The sequence below is a fragment of the Penicillium rubens genome (assembly GCF_028828025.1).
Source record: "Penicillium rubens strain IBT 27055 chromosome Unknown utg000004l_segment0_segment0, whole genome shotgun sequence".
NCBI classification, from domain to species: domain Eukaryota; kingdom Fungi; phylum Ascomycota; class Eurotiomycetes; order Eurotiales; family Aspergillaceae; genus Penicillium; species Penicillium rubens.
The window spans coordinates 2,577,831-2,600,779 of NW_026890602.1; the positions used below are offsets into that span (position 1 = coordinate 2,577,831).

At 50.3% G+C, this 22,949-nt stretch overlaps 10 protein-coding genes across 10 annotated transcripts; 4 read left to right on the forward strand and 6 right to left on the reverse strand.

Moving 5' to 3' along the window:
* Positions 1 to 223: 223 nt before the first annotated feature.
* Positions 224 to 2,849, forward strand: N7525_010955 (uncharacterized protein; the record flags this gene model as incomplete). The annotated part of the gene is made up of 5 exons (XM_061215293.1): positions 224 to 499; positions 555 to 1,661; positions 1,711 to 1,819; positions 1,875 to 2,200; positions 2,253 to 2,849. 5 exons carry the CDS (start codon positions 224 to 226, stop codon positions 2,847 to 2,849), a joined length of 2,415 nt encoding a protein of 804 aa, XP_061067805.1.
* Positions 2,850 to 3,281: 432 nt separating this feature from the next.
* N7525_010956 (DUF2462 domain-containing protein) lies at positions 3,282 to 3,773 on the reverse strand (the record flags this gene model as incomplete). The annotated part of the gene is made up of 3 exons (XM_002561059.1): positions 3,282 to 3,443; positions 3,541 to 3,622; positions 3,724 to 3,773. The coding sequence occupies 3 exons, from the start codon at positions 3,771 to 3,773 to the stop codon at positions 3,282 to 3,284; spliced, it is 294 nt and encodes a 97-aa protein (XP_002561105.1).
* A 1,215-nt stretch (positions 3,774 to 4,988) lies between these two features.
* N7525_010957 (uncharacterized protein) lies at positions 4,989 to 5,517 on the reverse strand (the record flags this gene model as incomplete). Its single annotated transcript, XM_061215294.1, has 2 exons — positions 4,989 to 5,296; positions 5,343 to 5,517. The coding sequence occupies 2 exons, from the start codon at positions 5,515 to 5,517 to the stop codon at positions 4,989 to 4,991; spliced, it is 483 nt and encodes a 160-aa protein (XP_061067806.1).
* Positions 5,518 to 7,036: 1,519 nt separating this feature from the next.
* On the reverse strand, positions 7,037 to 7,906 carry N7525_010958 (uncharacterized protein; the record flags this gene model as incomplete). The annotated part of the gene is made up of 1 exon (XM_002561058.1): positions 7,037 to 7,906. One exon carries the CDS (start codon positions 7,904 to 7,906, stop codon positions 7,037 to 7,039), a length of 870 nt encoding a protein of 289 aa, XP_002561104.1.
* A 362-nt stretch (positions 7,907 to 8,268) lies between these two features.
* On the forward strand, positions 8,269 to 10,444 carry N7525_010959 (putative GTPase NOG2; the record flags this gene model as incomplete). Its single annotated transcript, XM_002561057.1, has 3 exons — positions 8,269 to 8,366; positions 8,431 to 9,178; positions 9,599 to 10,444. 3 exons carry the CDS (start codon positions 8,269 to 8,271, stop codon positions 10,442 to 10,444), a joined length of 1,692 nt encoding a protein of 563 aa, XP_002561103.1.
* Positions 10,445 to 11,107: 663 nt separating this feature from the next.
* Positions 11,108 to 13,574, reverse strand: N7525_010960 (uncharacterized protein; the record flags this gene model as incomplete). The annotated part of the gene is made up of 4 exons (XM_061215295.1): positions 11,108 to 12,155; positions 12,211 to 12,777; positions 12,827 to 12,851; positions 12,902 to 13,574. 4 exons carry the CDS (start codon positions 13,572 to 13,574, stop codon positions 11,108 to 11,110), a joined length of 2,313 nt encoding a protein of 770 aa, XP_061067807.1.
* A 382-nt stretch (positions 13,575 to 13,956) lies between these two features.
* On the forward strand, positions 13,957 to 16,081 carry N7525_010961 (protein kinase IKS1; the record flags this gene model as incomplete). Its single annotated transcript, XM_002561055.1, has 2 exons — positions 13,957 to 14,012; positions 14,059 to 16,081. 2 exons carry the CDS (start codon positions 13,957 to 13,959, stop codon positions 16,079 to 16,081), a joined length of 2,079 nt encoding a protein of 692 aa, XP_002561101.1.
* A 280-nt stretch (positions 16,082 to 16,361) lies between these two features.
* N7525_010962 (uncharacterized protein) lies at positions 16,362 to 18,797 on the reverse strand (the record flags this gene model as incomplete). The annotated part of the gene is made up of 5 exons (XM_002561054.2): positions 16,362 to 16,490; positions 16,559 to 17,881; positions 17,961 to 17,992; positions 18,054 to 18,673; positions 18,733 to 18,797. 5 exons carry the CDS (start codon positions 18,795 to 18,797, stop codon positions 16,362 to 16,364), a joined length of 2,169 nt encoding a protein of 722 aa, XP_002561100.2.
* Positions 18,798 to 19,215: 418 nt separating this feature from the next.
* On the forward strand, positions 19,216 to 20,275 carry N7525_010963 (uncharacterized protein; the record flags this gene model as incomplete). The annotated part of the gene is made up of 2 exons (XM_002561053.2): positions 19,216 to 20,105; positions 20,164 to 20,275. 2 exons carry the CDS (start codon positions 19,216 to 19,218, stop codon positions 20,273 to 20,275), a joined length of 1,002 nt encoding a protein of 333 aa, XP_002561099.2.
* An 860-nt stretch (positions 20,276 to 21,135) lies between these two features.
* N7525_010964 (prefoldin-like protein) lies at positions 21,136 to 22,911 on the reverse strand (the record flags this gene model as incomplete). The annotated part of the gene is made up of 1 exon (XM_002561052.1): positions 21,136 to 22,911. The coding sequence occupies one exon, from the start codon at positions 22,909 to 22,911 to the stop codon at positions 21,136 to 21,138; it is 1,776 nt and encodes a 591-aa protein (XP_002561098.1).
* Positions 22,912 to 22,949: the final 38 nt, after the last annotated feature.

Genomic DNA, 22,949 nt, shown 5'->3' on the forward strand with positions numbered 1-22,949 from the left:
AAAATCTTGAGGTGGGGAATCCCGGCCCTTCAACAAATCCTCTGGCCCCTCAACTCTCTCCTCTTCAAGTCACCCATATCCATTACTTCGACGAAATCGACACACACACATCTTCGCCTACATAATTCCAATCTGCCAAACCCGCAAAGTCTCAAAGAGCGACAGTCTTTTTGGGATCTTTGCTCAACGAGGTCGTCGCCGCAACCTCACCCTCTCATCCTGTATGGACTGTGGAAGTACTGGGACCGCTGCGGGGATCGACCCCAAAATCTTGGACAATTGGCAAACTGAGGGCGCTTTTTCTGTCGCCTCGTGGGAACATCTGGGTTACGACCAACCGCCCGAGTGGGACACCAGCCAGGAATCGAGTCAGTGCGATGCGGATATCGCGGATCTAGGCACCTTCCATGGTCCATTGCCTGGTGAATTCCGTCGTCTTGAGAACAGGTCCGGAAACCACTTCCCACACATTAAACTCCTTCCTAAACTCCTCCCTGATGTGAGACCACCACGTGCGGTGTTGATGTAGCTGACACTGGTTTTGTTGCAGAAAGCACGATGTAGCACCCGAGAACTTGGGCTACCCCGATGGCCTCGTCGAAGGCACTGGCAGCGGCACTGTCAGCCCCAAGACCATCCCATCTTCCGCCGACGAGAATTACCATTCCGACGAGGCTTGGCCACACTTTCAACTGTACAACTCAGTGAGCATGCCAATGGATGCATCTCTTCTCTACCCCTACGCGAAAGGACCAAGCCACTCGAATGGCGCTGTCATTGTCGATGATGTTGGGGAGATGCCTCACAGTGGTTTCTCGGATGCCCCGGCAGAGGGCATTATGTCGTTCCAGCAGATTCCACAGTCCTTCCCCATGATCCCCGAGGACTGGACCGAAATCCCACATGGCATTCCCGTGGACCATATGCCTTTGCCGCAAGAGTCCATGCCACTCACTGTGGATGCACAGGAGAACCCTAAGGATCACTCTCTCCGCGGGTTCCAGACTTCTATCAGATCGCTGGAATCGCGATGGCTCAATAGTCTGGAATCCCAACTGCCCACCCAGCACATCACGCCGGTTTCTCAAACCGCTGGCCCGCGAAATGCACAGGAGTTCCAATTCAAATCCGAGAACTCTTCAGTGTCGGGTGATTTGTCGGGAATATACGAGTGCTCCTACTCCGCCACTAGCGACGATGCCCCGGCATTTGCGGACCGTCAGTTGGAAGATGACGATGTCCAATGGAAGACCTCACCGCATGAATCGACTTCACCGGAGGCGCAGCCTGCATTCACCACCACTGCCTTCATGGTGAGTGAGACCCCCGAGTCTCTAGTCTCCACTGTTCCTTCAAGGTCGAGGGCTTCGTCGACTGCTGGCCAGCGTTCCGGTCGACCGGCACCACTTGCCATGCAGACTTCGGCTACAGTCAAGAAGCGCAAGGCCAGAAATCCTGCTTCAATGGAGCAGGGAATCGCAAGGCCCTTGCAGATTGTCCAAGAGGATGGCCAAGGAGGCTCCATTGCATCTGCAGACTTTGTCTCGCCCCCACGCGGCGCTCGTCGCAAGGGCCCATTGAGTATGGTTGGGCGGGCCAATGCAGGCCTGCGCCGAAAGAACAAGGACACTTGTGTTCAGTGTCGACTAAACAAGCGCAAGGTAAGGATTCCCTGAATTTTAGGTTTTCATAAAGCTGACGTGTTTGCAGTGTGACGGAAGCGCCCCTTGCGATGCTTGTCGCCCCACGCTTCACGAGCAACCATGTGCTCGTGCATGCTTCTCCAGTATTGTCGAGTTTGGAACCTGCAACTACATCTGTAAGCATCAATGGAACCTCCCAATGGATTGCTCAAATTGACTAACCCTATCTAGCTCAACGAGCTGTCAACCACCCTACGGTGGATGGTTCCAACCGGGTCCGGATGGAGATTCCATCTGAATTTGACCTCAGTCAACTATTGTCTTTGCTCGCTGAGCGCCAGGGCCGGTTCAACATCCGCGCTAGCCAGGCCTGGGGCTCTCTCTATGTCCTCGACCTAGGAGAGACCTACAAGTTCCTGAAGAACCTGAGCGAGTACAACGGCAACTCCAAGTCCACTTTCCTGGAATTCATCGATCGACGAATTGTCGACTCGAAGGACAAGTCCAAGAACTGGCTGTCCTGCGTTGCCGACTGCGACCCAATGAATCAAGCCTATGTAGGTGTCCATTGTCCCACATCTCAAGGGTGTCAAAACTAACCAGCCTTAGACCCTCCTTTCCCAGTGGAACAACATGCCCAGCCGCGCGAAGTACAGCTTCGTATCCCTTGACCCAACAGGCGAAGAACGAACAATGGATATCAATAAGCCAGAGGACCAACGCGAGATCCTCCTCGCAGCGCAACTCTCCCGAATCTTCTGCCGCATGCTTGAAGTCGAGGGCTTCCGCAAGCTCGAGCGCGACTTCTACAACATCAAGTGGAAGCAGATCTCCCACGAGACGCACGTACGCTTCCTCGGCGAACTCGGCCATATCCTGCTAACGCTGCGGTGGCGCGTGAGCTGGTGGAAGCGGCTCGGCGACGGCGGCCAGAACCCCGATCCCACACAGCAGCACTACATCGATCGTGTCGAGCTGCTTTGCCGCATCCTCTACGTCTACTACACATGCGTTATGGCGAAGCTGCCGTCCTGGTCGGCGGCTGATGTCCCCAAGGGCATCTGGTCGACGTATGCGGACTCGGAGAATGCCGTCTGGGATGATTTCCCTTCGGACTCCAGTGACGACGGCTTCAATGGTTGGATGGAGCGTGGCCAGGACCTGATTGAGCAGGCTGGTGTTCCGAGCCGCATCTCGAAGTTCTGAGATCGGGGTGGCAGACCTTGTCTGCGAATATGGTTTGGATATATGGCATTGGAGTTAGAATTATAGATACCCTTTTTTTTTGTTTATTTCCTTCTCCTGATTTCGTTGTTTCTATTGGATACATCATGACTTTTACATACTCTGCCTTATGATTTGATGATTTCGCGCTTGTTATATCTTCTTCGGTTGGTGTTTCCACAATTTGTACATAGAATCTTTCGATATATACACAGCTTCTCTTCTCCATCTCTACTTCATCCCGTACTCTTACTACGTACATACCTACCTGCATGTCTAGACATAGACCACGCAAACCGAAAAGACAATAGAAACTGGGTATCGATTTCATGCACTCATATAACGAGCTCCAGATAGACGAACTGCAAAGACCAATCAAACAAAACCATCTCAATCCATTAGATTCCTCCCACTTCAAGTCGCCTTCTTAGGACCAGACTTCAAAGTCCCATCTTTACGAGCCGCATTCCGCTCCTTCTCCAGACGATCCTTCTTTCCACCACCCAGCAGCTCGAGATGGCCTGCCTTTGTCGCCAGACTGCGTTCTGTCATTGAGACGAGGCCGGATGTGAGTTTCTAAAGAGCAGTGTTAGTGTTTTTGCTTTTTAGTCTCATCTCGCAGAAAACACGTTGCAGCCTAGAGCGAGAAACCCGGAACTGAACCGGTGCGTACCTTGGTCAATTTCTTCTGCTTGATCAGGCCGGCTTTCTTGGGCGCGACGGAGCGGACGCCCGGTCTTGTTGTCTTCGAGGGCCTGGTGAAGGGTATGTTAGTTTAACTGATGAATTGCTCCCCGGTTCACGGATGGGACTCTTGTCGATTGTGGGTTCGTGTATTTCTCTGAGTGGCACTTACTTCCTGCCTGGGCCGGTAGGAGTGGCCTTCTTCAATGATCCTTGCACCATGGTTGTGTTGATTGGGGTTGGAACAGAGGGAATGGTAATATATGGACGCTAGTGGAAGAGGTAGACGGATTTGTAAAGTAGCACTGCCAGCAGCACGAAGTGATCTTCTGTTTCTTTTTTCGGGGTGGGTTGCCGGAGGGAAAATTGCTTATCGGCTTATCTGATCACGTGTATTGTGGGACTGGGGCATGTATTTCCGCTCCGAAGTATATCTGATTGGAATAGTATTGGAGTGATGATGAAAGTGATGGAGATAGGATAGGATGGGGGTAAAAAAAAAGATGACAATTCGAGAACGACCGGGGTCGAACCGGAACAGTCAGGTAGTGGAAGATCTTAGGCACTTCCCTCGTGGTACACATGACGAAGCATGTTACCACTAGGCCACCTGCTGTTGGGTCCCTACTACTTGGGTTTGTCTTCCTTTTATCCCGCACTTGCCTAACGTTATTCTTTGTTTTGAGCACTAGAGGAACAATGTAGTATCTGTGTATGCATGAGGGGATGTGATGAGATTCATTTTGAACATTTGGATTCTTCTCTAGCACGGTGTGAGACGACAGGTGGGCAATACATATGTTGACATTCCCACGATGGATGGTAGTAGCCTCAGGACAGAATTACATATTTTGCTATGCCAACACTTTCATCATCAATCTATCATCAGGATGAACACGCAATTTGACGGCTTCAAGTTTTCTTGTTGCATCACATATTGTGCTAGCTGATGGTTGCTAGCTATATAAGGCAAAGCCAGAACCCTAGCGAGACAGTAACGAGAATAAACAGGAGAAAGAAGTAAACACATTTCTATAGTACTTGGCCATTCATCAATTATATACTTGAACCCAATCTGTCCTTGAATTGGCTTTCCGCCAGCATCGACCCATGACAGGGTTCCAGCATCAGTGCACCAACACCCAAGATGTCCAGGGCCTTGGCTAGCATAACGCAGAGCAGAGCAGGTCGGCAATCTAGTGCACCTTGACCGCGGAACCCGTTGTTCCAACAATGCCTTTGAGACCGCGTCCATCAATGGGTATGGTCTATGTGACGGCTCACTTCTATTCGCCGTGGATGTTGTTGCTAGGGCAAGGATATGTTAGAGACGTATGAAATGGAGCGCAATAGTCGATGGTCAAGGTTCTTACCTTTGCCAATATACTAGAGAGTTCGTACGCCAGTCAAGCCATAACGAAGACACACCACAGCAGTTCACTCACCAGCAATAGTAGTCGAGAAAGCCCCAGAGCACAGGTGTGCCAGATTCTCAAGACATCCCAACATGCCCAGGCCCGAGAAACCTAACAAGAGCATTTCCACCAAGGAAGGGAACACGCACATGTCTGTCGCTCGAGTGGATTCCTGGATAGACATTCCAACTGCGGCAGCAGCCCATGGTGACACAATGAGACACTGGGCCTTCGCCACGGAAAATCCCATACTCTTTGCCGACATGATTGACAGGAAGTGTGCAATGGAGTAAGCGGTCATGGTTGTCAACACCAATGGGATGGTGTATGCTAGACTTTACTGTATTTGCCATTTGCAAGTTGTTTAATCACACACAGAGAGAGACAGCATAGGCACGTTCGATTTCGGCAATGAGGAAGGAAGCTTTGACTTCGTCGACGAATCCCGGAATTGGGGGGACGATGCCCCAAAGGCAGGCCAGGATGTCTGCAAGCTGTATTGTATTGATCAGCATAGGATTTCTCAAGAAGGAAACCTTCGGGACGACCATAATATCTCAGTAGAAATCCACTGTCCACCGGTCCAGGCTTGTCCATCCACCTCCATTAAGCCAATACACCACCAAAGCCCGAGGGAATAGATCCGATTAGGCAGAACATAGCGTTTCGCTTTTGCAGCTCGGGGCACATCTACCAGGTGCCGGGGAGGCGAGGGAATTGTCCAGTCCAGTCTATAGAGCGTCGAAAAGTAAGTAAGCAAGGTATTATCTTGTGATCTGGGATGAAACCGAAGGGGCAAGATAGATATTGTTAGCGAAGAGGCCTTGATGTTTTCACTTATGGTAGAGCTTACAACAAGATGGCACCCAGAGAAGTATAATGCCCCAGAGAACATTGAAGACATTGGCCCAATGTTGCGAGTCATGGCTGCGGTGGGGAGGTGGAAGATCGTGTATGCAATGAAGAATACCAGTGATGTGATCTTGTTGCCATTGCTGGATTAGTGTTTGAATTGTCGTACATTCTGGAGTCATACACCATGTATCCATACATTCCAAGGTTGACTTCCAAGATTATCCTGCAATGGAAGGACCAAACGTGACCCAGATCAGGTGCCTTCCCTCTTAGTCAAAACTCGTCCCCCCCGTTCCTTCATGCCTTCAGCCACTGGAAAGATATAAATACTCCTTTCCCCCCAATTTCTCTGTCTTCTTCTTTCTTCCTTCCTCGCACCACTCCGGGTCCACATTGCACATCGTGGTTCCCGAGTTCAGCTCAGGATCTCTGCTGCGGTCCAGGTTAGTCCGAAACAGATTAGGACACCACGGTCCGGTCTAATGGCACGAAGCATGTCGAGGCCTGGACCACATTCCTCCCTCGGCCTCTGTGGATACAGACTGTACTTTCCTGGGCTCTCCATTGACTTACGGGAGCTGGGCATAATTTTTGGCCCTTTTTCACAGAGATAGCTCTCTGTTGTCCGGATAATCTTCTGAGGGCACTTTCTACAAGGTTCCTTCTCATGGTTCCACTTCCACCGCTGTCTCGTTGTCTTTCGTCTCCTATCTCTTGCTGTCTCTTGCTGTCTCCTGTCACTTGCCTCTTGTTGTCTGTTGTGGTCTGTTGTGGTCTCTTGGATCTCTTCCCTGTCCAACATTGGAAGGTATAAAGTATAACATTGAAGGTCTTTTGAAGAACTGCGTCATCGAGGTGCTAGAGCTTCCGCATGTGGTACCCACCTTGCCAGACTTTAACCTGACCGAGAGCAGAAAACGTCTACAGCAATACTGGATTTATGGAACTAGATGGGAAATGGAAAGCTCTCAACATCATCAAGTTGTGCCACTTGACTAGAAGACGGGATCCCCTGTTCTGCTTGGAGTATACTGTTCTCGTTTCGGTATAGTGTTGCTATTCGGTTGAGTTCACTCTTAGGCGGACCTTGCTCACGTTGGCATGCAGCGGGAACTCGTCTTGAGAAAATGGAAGGACCTCAAAAGTCCTCTTGATTTGAGGTTTGAAATGCGGTAGTTTGATAGATATTGTACATGATGCTGAAAAGAAAAACAATTACTCTCGCAGCTTACCTCCAGTAAGCGCCTCGCCGAGTTTCTTAACACGTTCCTGAGAGACATCCCAGCGAGCAGCCTCGTTGGAGCGGGTCTTGTTGGCAAGATTGAACACAGTCGGAGGGTTACCCAGGTTCCAGATATTCTCGCCGGGCTGGTGGTCGTTGCGCCACGCCGGGTTCTCGCCCTCGGGGAATACCCGGTCAATTTCAGCATTGAGCTGCTCCTCAGTTGTAATGAAGGTACGAGCATTCACATACAACGACTGGAGGTGCTCCTTCCGCTCAATCTCTTTCTGTGCCTGCTTGGCTTCCAGGCGTGCCCGAGAGAGCGCAAGGCGTTCCTCGCGGTTGGGGTCGGGCAAAACTGGCTGTTTGTGGGGCATCATCGCCTCGATGGTCGATGGGCGTGTGAGGCGCTCGTCCTCCCGCTCGGGTTGCTGAAGAATGCGGTCCCGCCGATTCTGATTCTCAAGACTGCGGCTGATGATCTTTGAATCCGCAGACCTTTTGCGCGAGTACAGGTCGCGCAGACCGTCCCGCAGGTTCTGTCTCCGTAGATCCGCCATCTTGTGCTTCCATTCCTGCTTCTCGGGGTTGCTGCTATTTGGGCTCACTACCCGTTCCGTCTTGGGGAGCTGTGTGACTGCATTGAGGTATTGTATCCGGGGCTTGTCCGCTCGGCGGGCCGGGAAGAGCTCGCGAGGCACGGGTAGAGTACCCCTGACATGAGGTTTGCGGGGGTTGGTGGGCTGGATAATTCTCGGCACATCGACGAAGTGAGGCGATTCGGGCCCGACTCGAAGGTTGGAGGAGGAAGCAAATCCACGGACCTGCACAGTGGCAGTCCGGCTATTGCGGAGGACAGACATGCGGCGCAATTCAACCCTGGCACTCCGGGGAGTGATAAAACTGGCAGGGGTTTGTTGCAAAGTAAATAGTCGAATCGGAGGTCAAGACACGACCTTCAATTAAGCCGGGATGTAACCTGAGATTGATTGCCGTACAATAGGGAGGATACGCGGTCGAGTAAGTCGGAAGAAACAGAAGCGATTTTCCCTTGGCCCGTGCACACAATGTCTTGGCGCCAAAAAAAAATAATTCCTTCGCCGCCTTTTATTTTCCTTCTTCTTCTCTTTGCACTCTGCCACTCTCTGTGTTTGGTCTTGCCTTCGATTTTTTTTTTCGTCAGGCACTTACTTCTCCTTTCATATTTCAACCCACAACCGCTATCATGGGTACGGGAAAGAAGGAGGCCGCTCGTAAAGTGCGGCAGGGGAAGCCCAACGATGGTATGGGAAATGTCAAGACCAAAGGTGAAAATTTTTACCGGTATGTACAGCCTCAGCCAAAATGCCTATTATTGCCCAATAACCAATACTAATTTTCCTTCCAGTGATGCCAAGAAGATCAAGACCTTGAACATGTTCAAGGATGGCACACCGCGCCGCAACGCACAAGGTGACATCACAGTCGCCGCGAGTTATCAATCTCGAGAGTTGCCCACAGCCCGCATCGAGCCAAACCGTAAATGGTTTGCTAACTCCCGCGTCATTTCCCAAGAGGCTCTAAGCTCGTTCCGTGAGGCTGTTGCGGAGCGTGCTTCCGACCCGTACCAGGTTCTTCTCAAGACCAACAAGCTCCCCATGAGCTTGATTCGGGACAATGATAAGGTCAACGGCCTGAAGCAACACCAAGCTAAGATGGCCATTGAGACTGCTCCCTTCAATGATACCTTCGGCCCCAAGGCTCAGCGCAAGCGCGTCAAGCTTGGAGTGTCATCTCTCGAAGACCTCGCTGGCCACACAGCCAAGATGCAGGACTCCTTCATCGAGAAGAATGATGAGGGAACTCATGCTGATGGAAGTGCGATTGTTCGTGGCGATGACACTGCCGCGGCCGAAGACCTGGGTCTACTTACCACATCTCGTGAATCTGTCTTTTCCAAGGGACAGAGTAAGCGCATCTGGAACGAACTTTACAAGGTCATCGATTCTTCTGATGTCATCATCCATGTCCTGGATTCCCGTGATCCCGAAGGTACCCGTTGCAGAAGTGTTGAGAAGTACATTCGCGAGGAGGCACCACACAAGCACTTGATCTTTGTTCTGAACAAGTGTGATCTCGTCCCCACTGGCGTTGCTGTAAGTTCCACCATTTCCCCCTTTAAGTCTCTTTCTATCACACTGTTCTTGCTTTTCTTCCTTTTTTTTCTTCTTTCCATTTTGTTATTCCCCCGTTCCATCGCTAAGTCAAGGCCTCTTCCTGCGACTCCGGTCGTGTACAACTTCGGTTGTGCTTGTTTCAATGGAATTCCGTCTGTTACAGCTTTGGTATATTAACACTGGCCCGCACCGAATTTCGTTATGAACCTAGGTTGACTTGCTTTCGTCTTGAAAGCCTGTCGCAAAGGGCCAGCTGTGTTTTGTTTTTGAGTAGAAGTCTGTTTCTGCCTATTTGGTGGCTTTGTAGCAGACTTCTTAGTAACATCCCACACATTCTGCCTTTACACAATGTTTCATTCATTGCTGGTGACTGGTTGCTAACTTTGCATCTTTGACTAGGCCGCTTGGGTTCGTCATCTTTCTAAGGACTACCCTTGTCTTGCTTTCCATGCCAATATCAACAACTCTTTCGGCAAGGGTTCTTTGATTTCACTGCTTCGCCAGTTCTCGTCCCTTCATTCCGACCGTAAGCAGGTGTCTGTCGGTTTGATTGGCTACCCCAACTCGGGCAAGTCTTCTATCATCAACACTTTGCGAAGCAAGAAGGTGTGCACAGTTGCTCCTATTCCGGGTGAAACCAAGGTGTGGCAGTATATCACCCTGATGAAGAGAATCTATCTCATCGATTGTCCTGGTGTGGTCCCGCCCAACGCCAATGATACCGAGGAGGATATCCTTCTCCGTGGTGTCTGCAGAGTGGAGAATGTCCACAACCCAGAGCAATACATTCCGGCTGTTCTTCGCCGTGTCCTGCCCCGTCACCTTGAGCGCACCTACGGTATCAAGCACCAGGAGAACTACCTCGACTGGCTCGCACTTCTTGCTCGCCAGGGTGGTCGTCTCCTCAAGGGAGGTGAGGCCGATCTGGATGGTGTCGCCAAGATGGTGATCAACGACTTCCTCCGTGGAAAGATCCCTTGGTACACACCCCCACCCAAGGGTACCGGAAAGGGCGAGAAGGGCGAGAAGGATGAGCAGACTGTCGAGGGTGTCGAGGGCCGTGAAGGTCGACTTGGCGAGATGCCCCGCAAGCGCAAGTTGGATGAAAACAACGAGCCCGCTGCCAAGGATGCCGAGGCCGAGTCTGAGTCTGCTCAGGACGAGGCCGTCGATCCCGAAGACAGCGATAATGATTCGATCGCCAACTTGGAGGTTAGCGACGTGGAGAGTGGCGAGGAGGAGTGATTGATCCATTAGTGTTCTCTACGGCACTCGAGTGTCATCCCCATTCCGCCCTACGAAAAAACAGACAGTCTGCCCCCGTGAGATCGGTTGTGCTAGCTCTTGAAACAACAGAGCTTCTCGCCGAGTCATAACTCCACATGTCCCCATGAGCGGACTTGGCTCTCCATAAGGCATTCGCCATGTGCTTTTATCGCACAGAAGTCTGAAGGCTGCCTTGCGACATGTCCCCCAGGCCTGATGAGCGCCTGTCATCCAAAAGCCGCGTGATTAATCGTGAGCATCCCAGTACATAATTTGTACAACCCAGGAGTTTTGGTGTTTTTCAGTCACTAGCTCAAACTCAGATACCCGATTCGATGAGGAATCAAAATGAATGAAAATATTTCTCACTTAAGAACCTTTTAACCTTGTTCCCTTTAGATTAGTTGTAATTGGTATCTTTGTACACGATGCTCTATACTAATCCAACCTTGCTGCGGCTGAGACACCCGTGGAAAGTGGAAAGTAGGACCTCGGGAGGTTCATACATGTGTTTGGTTGTGGTTCTCTCCACTCTTCAACCATGGATTGAATCTGGAGACAGAAACGTGGCAGAAAATAGCGACATATTGGTCAAATCCATCTTAACTGAGCATTTCCATCAACATCGTACTCACTTCCACGTCATTTTTTCAATTGATCCTTCCAAGGCGCTGGACGGTCTAAAATGGCTCGAAGACCATGGTAGTTCCGATGACGGGTCGGCACCATCCTCAAAAGATCAAGCACATTAAGCCCACTACCTGGATCGCGGATGGACGGATCAGCTCCAGCACGCAGGAGGATATCCACAACCTCAAAATTGAAGCGAAGGCTGGCAATCCACACTGGTGTGGCTCCAATTCGGCCACCCGGAGCATTGACATCGATGTCTGGTTCGGAAGCAAGAATAGACTTGACGACTGGAACCATACCAAACGAGGCAGCGTAGTATAGAGGATGCGTTCCGTCAATGGCCACAGCATCATTCGTGTTTGAACCAGCCGTTGTCCGCAGCAACATCTGCATCCACATGCCATAATTCCCCCTGCCGGGAAGAGACCTCGTGGCAAAGAATTTATGGATCATGTCTTGCTTTGGATCCACAAAGTCGCAAGCAGCACCGTGCTGTGGCCAGAAGTTTGCGGCGTAGGCCATGAAAGGATGATCCTCTCGTACTCTGGATGGGTTTTCGGGACATGTCAGGTATCCCCGTGCAAAATTGTCCAGACACAGGTACGTGAGACAGCTGTGCATGGCTTTCTGGTCTGCAGTTGCAGGATCCAGGGCAAAATATTGGACTCGAGAGGAGCGAATCCAATCGGACGTTAGAAAATCTTTGACAGACGCATGTGCAAGATTTAGATAGCCGTCTTGGTCCTCAGTGATGAGTCCTTGACAAATTTCCAGGAGAATATGCGGCGGGACAAGCATCATATCCTCATCGAGTGTCTTGCTTGTCTCATCCGTGACTACGATTTCGTTGAGACTCCTCAGAGTAAGAGGCTGTTTGGTGAAGCTGAGCCAAAAGAGGGCCTCATGAGCAACCTTCCAATCATCAGGGGCAATTCTTTCCAACATATTTGCATATGTCTCGCGTAAGGTCCCTGGGAGATTCCGTAAGGCTTGTCGCATCGCCCTTACAGATCGCTGCGTGCTTAGATTGTCCAGAGAGAGCTGGACCCAGCGGAATCTGCGAAGAAATAATTAGACCACCGAAAGCATAGTAAGATCGACGCTATACTGACGAGCCATCGGCATTTCGAAGGAGGGTGTATTCAATCTCCGCTTGGAAATCTGGCGCCAAATTTCTCAACGTATTATCGGTCTCAAGTCGGTATTTGATGAAGGTATCAATGTCCCCTCGCGACTTTCCGCTTATGTTTAAGACATATGCATTGTGGTGCTTGATGGAACTCATGGTACTTGTAGTGGTTATAATCACGCGGATGTTTGTAGATAGATTGGCAAGCCTGACAAGGGATGCTTCGAGGAGCTGCATGTCATGGCTTTCGTTGATTGCATCAACCATGAGGACAACCTTTGTCTTTTCAGAAGCAGACTTGAGGATGGCAGCTTCGAGAACAGACAATTCGATGGGGAACCTATGCGCCTGATTCTTTGGACCTTTGTTGTAAACAGACCGAATCTCATCCAATATTGAAGGAACTGTGCCCGTGAGCTGTGCCACAAGTGATCCTAGAACATTTCTTGCATCCTGGGAGGCAAAATCGCTAATTGTGCAGTAAAAATAAGCGAGACACATGGATTGGCCTTGAGAAGCCATATAAGTAAGTTCGTCGGCAGCTTGCGCACTAGGGACGTCAGATATAAGAAGCAACCCAATTGCGAAATGGAACTCACAACAGCGTAGTTTTCCCAGTTCCGGCTTCACAACTATATCAGTCATACGTCTTAGATATTGCAATGGGTACGTACATTTTCCCAAAAGGAAGAAAGCCCGATTTTCGTCTTTATTGAGAAAAGTCTTCAAGTGGCCGTCGACAAACCATCTGCCAGTTCCATTTCTATGCCTTTTTGACGCCCGCAGATGAGAGCTTTCGGGGTTCACGGGAGCTATCCATCGCAGAAGCTCTCTGTTAGCAAGTTGCTTCCGCTCTTGAACTCGAATCTGCAAGTCTTCCTTCAACGTGTTTGTCAAATCACGAATCTCATGCTGCATGTCCCGATCCACCGAATTATGGTCTGCCATGAGAACCAGTATCAACCACGATTTGACTCTTTCCAGGCGGATCAGATGCTCGCTAACTTGTGTTTGCGTAAATGGCCATTTCAGAGTTTGCTTGAGGCGCTTGAACTTGGTCTCGGCCGTTTGCAAGTCCAGCAGTAAAGATTGGAGGAACTCATTCGTTGTATGCAACACTCTCGCCAAGACATCTCGGTCAAATGGGCTTGTTTCTAATTCCTCGCATTTGGGGCTATTATCTACCTGTGCTGACAGGTGTTCCAAGATCCCTTTTAGAGCAAAGAGCTCTTCGCTGAGTTTGCGCACTTCGGACTTTGCGGTTTGCACCGTTTTGGCATATCTGATCAAACTCGATAACACACGGCTGACCTCTATTACAAGACTGGTAATAGAAATCGGGTCCATCGGGATTCAATCGGGCAGGAACTGGTGTTCTGTGTATTTGAGGTGATTATCCAGAGCCGGAGGCTGTGTGTGTCGTGTAAACTGTACCCCACTCCAGGGCTCATAGTGTATATAGCCGCCAGTGTGGCTGTTTCAGTTTCCGTGATGATTCCCGAATTGGGTCGCCATTGGCCTGCAATCTCGAGTTGTGCTGGGATTTGATATAATTAGTCTCCATTTTTATCTCATTATCCATGAAAGAGTACAAAACAAGGAATGTAAGGAAGGTGAAGGAAGATATATTGACCAAATGGTCGCTATCCACCACCGTGTCCTCACCGCCCTTGGCCTACATCGTCATCGATGGCAGCTCGCATTCTCATTCCCTCACATCCATGCCAGAATGCCCGCCGATATGTCTATGGTCCCCTATAATGGGGGCAACCGTGATGTTGTTTTGTAAGTGATCTCCAACTTTGTGCTACGAGTTATCTAATTTCGACAGGCGGCACAATGACTCTGTGGTTGTCTTCGACCATGATTCTCAGCAGCTCGTTCTCCGCAATACGTCAGATGAAGACATCGACAATATGGAGCTGGCCGACTGCCCATTCTGCCATCGCTCAATGCGCGATAATGGTAGAGAACGACATTGTGGGGATACTGAACCCGAAGGCGAATTCGTTAACCCAAACTACTTTCACATGCTCAACAATAGCCTCCCCAGCTCCGCAACATCCTCGACCCCTCCTTCTCCACGCCATCGCCTTGTTCAGCCCGCACTTCCTCGTGGCCCTAACAATAACAGGCTCGCCGAATCTACCTCGTCGCCACAGCCGCCCCCGCAGGGAATTTCCTCTGCCGCATTCAGTCCAGATTACTTCAAGAGGTTCTTTGTGGAGGAACGAGTGTTAGGCAAAGGTGGAAAAGGGGTGGTCCTACTAGTGAAGCACGTCCTGGATAGTGTGTCCCTTGGCCATTATGCCTGCAAGCGAGTCCCTGTCGGCGACGATCACGAGTGGCTGGAAAAAGTTCTGGGCGAAGTGCAGCTGTTACAGCATCTCTCGCACCAGAATCTTGTTTCGTACCGTCATGTTTGGTTGGAAAATGCAAAGATAAGTACCTTCGGCCCGAGTGTGCCTTGCGCATTTATCCTACAGCAATACTGCAATGCCGGTGACTTGCATGATTATATCTGTGGCTCTGTGCAAACCTCCACCACTGCGCAGCAATTGAAGGATCGCCTTCGCCGCAAATCCAAAGGCGAACCAGAGCCTCGAACCAAACTTGGAGGAGCTCGGACGCTTCAGCTAGATCAAATCTATTCTTTCTTCCGTGATATCACCTCTGGACTCCGTTATCTTCACGCCAACGGATACATCCATCGTGACCTGAAACCACACAACTGCCTGCTCCACGAGACAAATGATGGCATTAGAGTTTTGGTCAGCGACTTCGGTGAGGTACAGTCTCAAAATGCGATGCGCAAGTCGACTGGTGCAACCGGTACTCTTTCATATTGTGCACCCGAAGTTCTTCGCCAAGAATATCCTGACGGACCATTTGGCAATTTTACGTTCAAGTCTGATATTTTCTCCCTCGGAATGATCCTGTACTTTTTATGTTTTGCAGCTCTCCCATACACCAATGCCGACATCATAAACGAAGAAAAGGAGGACTTGGATCAGCTCCGTGCAGAGATCACGAGCTGGGCCGGATTTGATCACGCACGAGCTATCCGCTCCGACCTCCCTGAAAAGCTGTATAAGTTCCTAGAGCGCTTGCTCTCGGTTGATCCCGACCGACGGCCCTCTGCTGATGACGTTTTAAATGGCATTCAAGTCGGTGCCAACTCCAATGAAAAGTTCCGCTTCAGGAAAACCAGCACAGGAAAGTCTGACCTGCCTGGGGCTCGAATCCGCCCATTGGATAGCCAGCAGCCATCAGTAGAGCGAGCACTCTCTCCCACCAAAAACCTGCGCCGGAATCCAACATCTTTCCGACGCGACTCGAAGTCTGACTCTAGTCATTTTCGAAGTAATACGGCGCCTGTGTCTGATACCAATCCAGGAGAGAGTCCTTCTGTCGTCCCAGACCAAGACATGATAATCCGGCATCGCTACTCTACTCCATCACCGTCATCCCCAGCCCGACCCCCTCACGAATCATCACCGCTTCTCGATCCGCAACCCCAGCCTCAACCAATCCGCCAGCATCATCTTCTCCCACCCCCACCGAGCCGCTTCCCTCTCCTTAATTACCTAGCATTTAACCCATTCCCATCATCGTCTGTCTTAGAGCTCACTCTCTTCCTCGTCAAGGTCATATCCCTTCTTCATCCATGTTCGCCGCTGGCCGTCAACCCGTGGATCCTTTACCCTCTCCTCCTCTCTGCAGCATTTACTTTAAGAGCCCACAGCATTCAAACCCAGGCCCTTGCCGTCTTTCTGCACCTACTTGTCGTCGGTCTGAGTTTCCGTCTAGGTGCCCTATGTATCAGGCGCGGAGACTCGGAGATGAATTTGTGAATACTCTAGTTTTAGTGTGCCTTGCATCTATTTCCCCGCCCCTTTGATGTACATTTACATGACTGACACTACCACGATGATGCCCCTGTTATTTTTTAACGAGTTGACGAGATATTCCATTGCATAGGCAAGCAGCTACCCTCAATAGTACAAGTGTTACTTGGATTCACCATAGCAAACCTCGGAAGCAAATAGATATGCAGTGCGTTTAACACTTGGGTAAATTACACGTAGTCAGCCAGCTTTCCTTCCCTATCTCTGAGATACTTCGATACTCTAGTTAACGATACGTCCAAGGGTCAAATGCTCCAGGAACATCCGTAAATAACCCATTCATCTCATTGCTCGGATCTAACTGAAACTGAGGCACCTCAAGACCGGAGTTCTGGAAATATTGGTCCAACAAGAGCTAGGAGAGAGGAATATGGTCAGATATTATTTATAATCGGTTCAGTCTAGTATCCATGAAGAACTTACCCAGTCGAGTGTCTCAGACCCATCAATCATTCCCGACATTGGCTCCATGTAGGGCAGCTCCGGGCTTACTGGAGGGATATCCATAAACGCAGCCTCGTCACGCGAAAAGCTAGCCTGACGCTCAGCCACCTTGCGAGCCATCAAGTCCAGCGCCAGCGACGCAACTCGAGATTCCGGCGAAAGATGGCTAATAGCAGCCCAAATCCGTTGGGAGGTCTTCAGTGCCCCAATCTCCCTCGAAACAAGGCCATGGTCTGCGCACTCGTCTACAAAAGCTGTCGTATGAGATTCGAGACGCACAGATAGATCAAGACAGATGGCCATTGCAGCTAGGAGAAAATCGTGAATTGTCAGTGAGGAGAGCATCCACTGGTCTTCTTGTAGACGGCCACCGGGTTGAAATGCTTGGTGCATGTCTGCTTGACGGGCGAGGATTTCAAGAGCCGCCTCTACGCAGAAGCGTCGTGAAGTCTCGAATTTGGCGTCTTGGGGCTCATAGCGGATGTACCGTCGGTGCAGAACAACCAGACCTTTCAGGTACAGGAGTTCGATTTTGCAGCGGTTCAGGATTACCTCGGATGAGTCCATAAGAGACTGGCTGGTGTCTCTTCGCTTTAGGAAGTCAGGAACTAGACTGTAAGCCCCTCTCATCTCGGCATCCAAAGTAAGGGTTCTGCTGTAAGACGGTGGCGCAAGCGAAATTGTATGTGCAACGATCTTTTTGAAGATGCTCATTACACCAGCCTTGGCAATACAATAGAGGACAGGAGTGTATTCCGAGGACGGCCGGGAAGTAGGCAATGCTGACATCCCGACATGGAGATCGGCGTCGTATAGATTCCTGGGAACATGGGTGTCACAACACTCAGCTGGTATCATGCTTGGAAGGCCTATCTGGAAACTCAAGAGCGCATCTAATTGGAATATATGCAGCCACACGCGACGTCTCATTTCGCCGTCAAACGGCGTCGTCGTTCCTGGAAAAGTGCTAGGATCACGGTGGTAGCCCATGCGGAATGCTAACCTCAGTATGATACCCATATCGAACCATTGTCGGGAATTGGTTTTCAGGTCGCCTAAGAAGCCACTCTGAAGATACAGAAGCAACGTCTCTAGTGCGTAGGCATTAGCCGTTCTATATCCTCCTAGCAGAAGGCACTGCGCCGTCCTCTGTTGAAGGATATCGGGCGGTGGAATGGAACCATTCAAAACCCCATCTGCGTTCGCTTTCAGTCGAAACTGGACTGATACACTAATTATAGCGAAAAGAAGCGCAATCCAAAGCACCGGAGCCTTTTGTGGTGCTTTCCAGAATTCCACATACTATCACGAGTCACTTAGGACAAGGGATGTCTCACCGAGTAGCCGCGAAAAGGAAGTACAGCACAAATATGGGACTTACTTCATCCTGAAATTTCCCCGAGTGCACAATACCTGTCATTGTCCTAGAATCAGCCAGACATACATTGGAGGGTAGTTACGAACGATATCCCACCTAGTACCATGTACGGAGCATTGAAATATCGGGAGACCAACATATCACAGATAGGGCGTGCGGGTAGCGAGGCAAGGATATCCTTAATTTCCAATCGCGTTTCAGGCTCAAGAGCAAGGCTCACGTCTGGCTGTCCACTTCCACCGTCGCTCGTTGGCTCGCCGAGCGAGAAGGGATCAACGGCAGACAAGCTTTCTCGAACTTCCTTGATATCCTCCAATATAGAAACCCAGTGACTAGACTCGACGTGACTAGCTTTACCATGATGAGCCTTGGTAGTACTGGGAACTGCTTTCTGTAGAAGATGTTGGTCTCCGGTGCGAGGTTCATCGCTCGCAGCCAGCCCGGGCGCGGCGATTGATATTCCATGAGTATTAGGAAGGCTTCCATTCTCGTTAAATGTATGTGACCCTTCTAGTTGTGGATGTGGGTTTGTTTGGGACACATTCTCTCCGACAAATGACTGGATTGTATCCTCGAGACGCTTCAGTCTATCACTCAAGGCACGTTCCCTTGGAGTACGCGTCTTACCGCGTACAGCGTTAGAAGCGTACACGCAGTTATCTTGCACGTTGCGTTTGATACAGGTATCGCAGGGTTGAAGTCTGTTGCATTTCAGCCTGGAAAAACGTGAGTCTATGATATAGATCCGAGGATGTAGTATTTGATGCATGCTTACTTCCGCGTGCGACATGGCTCGCAGGAGAGAGGTGGTCGATTTCGTTTTTCAAATCTCAGAGACATTGTCCAGGGATAAGATCAGAACCAGAGACTTGGATTAATTCAGTGTTCAACAGATTCCAAGGTCATTCCAAGGTCAGATCGGAGTATACGACAGAAGGGAAGGGCGAAGCGGAGATATTATCTCCGTCCCGTTATTTGACGGTATTGATACAGTATCTCCACAATTACACGCCTTTTTCCGCCGATGGGACTATGTAATATATACGCAGTAGACGGAGATAAATAAAGCCCTACGTCTTTCAATGGAGAAATGTAGAATCGACTCGATAGTTATAATAAACCCGAGTACCACAGGCTTGAAAACAGGATGGTGTCCTATCTAAACTGGCAAAAACGCCATCTCATGGACGCTGGTTCAGGCTTTGAACAGTAATACTACAACTTGTCGACTCTTCCCAAATCCAATCAAGACGTGATCATGCCTTTACTCTCGTCTTTAGAGGGTATCTCATCAACAGTGCTTTCCAACACCTTCATCGAGCTCCCTTATCCCGAAGGCGATCTCAGCGGACAGACGATCATCGTATCCGGTTCAAACCAAGGCCTCGGTCTCGAGGCTAGCCGCCACCTATTACGCCTAGGCGTGGAGAAGCTGATCATGGCCGTGCGGGATGTGAAGAAAGGCGAAGCTGCAAGACAAGAACTATTGCAATCCACCGGCCGCGAAGAAAGCTCAGTGGAGGTGTGGCTGCTGGATATGGATAGTTACGTCTCAGTCAAAAGCTTCGCCAGCCGTGCCGCAACTCTACCATGTCTTGATGCTCTGTTGGCGAATGCCGGGCTAGCTACCAATACCTTTAGTATATCGGAAGAAGACGAGAGGACCATCACCGTCAACGTGGTGAGCACGTTCTTGCTTATTGCCTTACTTGTTCCCAAACTGCGAGAATCAGCTTCCAAGTTCAATATCACTCCTCGCATCACCATCCCAAACTCGGCTCTGCATTATACCGCTCCTCTTGGGCAGCTGGGTCCTCAGAATGAGGACGGTATTTTCAAGTCGCTCAGCAATAAAGAAGCTTCCAATATGGCGGGTCGATACCCATTGTCAAAACTGCTGGTATTGTTCGCTGTGCGTGCGTTTGCGAATCAGTCCGCACAGAGTGAAGCGCCTCTGGTTATTATCAACACGCCAAATCCCAGTTTCTGCAAGTCTCGACTAGCGCGGGAATCGGATAATGTCGGTCTCCGTGTTCGCGAAAAGCTGCTGGCTCGTAGTACAGAGGAGGGCAGTCGTGCTTTGGTGCATGCGATCATGGCTGATGAGAAAAGTAATGGGCAGTATTTGACAAACTGTCGCATCCACAGGTCAGTCGGTTGCTGGTGTCTGTTTAGGAAAATCAAGTTAGCTAACTCTGTTCTCCAGTCCATCTTGTATCGTGACCGATAGTAAGGGGGTTATGATCCAGGAAGCGTTTTTCAAGGAGCTGGTCACTAAGTTGGAGAGGATTGCCCCAGGCGTGACGTCTTGTTTTTGAGGCCATGTCATCCTTCGTTTGTTGATATGCTGGGAACCATGTCGCATTTTGATGTGCTTTGTCGTCGGTAGATGTAGGTTTATGACAGATAATGAGGGGTTCTAGTTATAAATACTGAAAGCTCAATCCCTTACGTCTCAAAAGACCAGACATGCAATCGTGTAGGTTTGGACAGACGCGAGATCAGTCTCAACATAAGGGTGGAGATACGATACAGGAGCATCAAGAGAGGGACTACATAACAAGCCATCAAGACAGGTGACAGACGGGAAGAAAAAGTCGAGAGACGAGTGCCAGACACTCCAGATTAAACTATATACAGGTGATGTCGAGAGGAATAAATAAACCACACCTCCACCTGTCCATCCTACAGGCAGTCAATACTCCCGTAGTTGCTCTGAAACCCCCACCCCCCCGGAGGAGAAGAACGAGTAACATACGATTTCTCTCCTGTTCTGATAGAATTGAAGGAGTGCAGCCAGAGAAGCTCTCTTTTGGTCTTGGACTTCAGTTGGTGAGTGATACCACGGTTTCCCATCTCAAGAAGAGACAGGGGTATGCACCTTGTACTTCCTTGAGGGTAAACCCAGAAGGAATTGGAAGCCCGTTGGTCAGAGGAAGAAAGGAGAGAGAAGAAGAAGAAGAAGAGAGGGGGATAGGGTTATGATGGGGACTAGGGGGACTAGGGAGACAAACAAAACAAACAGTAGAATCATTGGCCAGTTGATACCAAGAGAGTAAGGACCAAGAAGGATAGAGATTTTTTTTAACACTAAACAAATCTAGATCTTGATCAGGAATAGAGGGGGAAGCGGCAGAGAAAGAGAGAAGGGGACGCCCTCCACTCGCTCCACATCCTATCACGCGGGATTACCTCTCATTCGCGAAGCCTTGAACTTGCTCACCCGCTTAGGCTCATCTTCCTCGGGAGGGAGAATATCCTGTTCCTCGTCGTCTTTAGGTGCGCCGTCCATGCGTTTTTGCATGTTGAAGAACTCCGACGCAATCTGCTTCTGATGAAGCTCCTCGTCGTAGTGATCCGGTTCAGGGGCCACTGCGGCCCCAGTTTTAACCTCCCGCTCAAAGACCTTGTCGGCTAGAGTTCGGTCATGTGGAAATTGAGGCGGAGCAGGTTTCTCGATGATATCGGAGATTGGTGCGGAGAAGGGCTTGGGCTCTTTGGGTGTCGCGGGGAAGAGGACAGGTGGTACCGCAGATGGAGTTGTATTAGCCTGTTTGCGAAGGCGAGATTCGGTAACTTCTGAGGGATTTGCGATTGTAGCCCCAGTAGTAACAGATTCACTGCCGTTACTACCTGGAGCGGTGGCCCGAGCACTTCTGAACCGCGACACCTTCTTGGGAACAGCTGGTGTGGTTGGGGTGGGCTCCGGGGCCCGGCTGGTCCGTTCAACAATGGAATCAGCGAGCACCTGAGGTTCGTCCTGTGGAGCAGGAACCTTCTCAGCGGTGGCCGGGGGTGCGGGAGCTGGTGCGATATCAAGATCATCGGCGAACGCAACCCGTTTCTTAGGTTTCTTCTCTTTGGTCGAAGTTTCAACCTCGGCAGGTGTCGTTATCTCTTGCTGCACTTCCTCGGGGAACGTCTCGGTATCCTTGCCCATGTTCATCAGGCCTCGGGCATTGAGCTTTGCCTCCAATTCCATCATCTGCTGGTGGTATTCTGCCGGAAGGCGGTTGTGAGAGCGGCCGTATTCGTCTTCGTTATCTTCCTCGTCGTAGTCGTAATCGTAGTCCTCGTCAAAGGAAATCTCACTTCCGGACTCATCCATTTCCAACTCTGCCACAATAGCTCCCACCTCGTTGATCCCATAGTCGAGCATTTCACGGCGAAGTCTTGCTTCTTCTGCAGATTCATTCACATCCGTGACAGGCGGCTGCATGCGATCTTCGGCAGTCACCACAGACTGAGGTTGAGAGAATTTCAGGGATGGGCCACTTGGCTCTGTAGTTGCGTTGTCGCCGCTCGAGGAACCCTTCGGCTGGTCTCCAGCCTTTGAACTGGCTGTCTCATCAACCGCGCTTTCAGATGTAGCATCGGCGGGTGTTGCAGCAGTTTTCTCCGGCACACTGGTCTCCGGAATATCCTTGACACCAGCCTTCTTCAGCACATCCAGCAATTCCGAAGCCTCATTTCCAGGTGTATTGATCTTGCTAGAGACGACGTTTCCGTTCTCATCAAGCTCCTCCATAATTTCCTGCATCGGGAAATCCGCACCATCCTGCGGCGGTGGCTGATCACTCAAGACCAAAGCGTCCAGCTGATTTTGGGCCTTCGAGAGCCTCTTCTCCATAGTCGCAACATTCTGCTGTACGTAGTCGATGCGTCGTCCGAGAAGATCAACCACTTGCCCGCGAGACCGCGTCACACCTTGCGAACCAAGTATCACCTGCATTTCCTTCTGATCCACCAGCGTGCCTCCGAATTCCAGGGCGACGGCGAGAAATTCTTCTGTGCTGGCATCATCTTCTAGGTTGCTGATTTCCTCACGGAGTCCATCGTATTCTGCTTCCCAGGTTCGCCAGTGGTAAAGCGATTTCTGAAGTTGGAGGATATTATCTTCGAGGGCGAGGCGCTGCTCCTCGAGAGCGTCGAGGTTGGGGTTCGGTATCCCCATTATTGGAATAAGCAAAAGCTCAGTGGCAGCTTCACAGT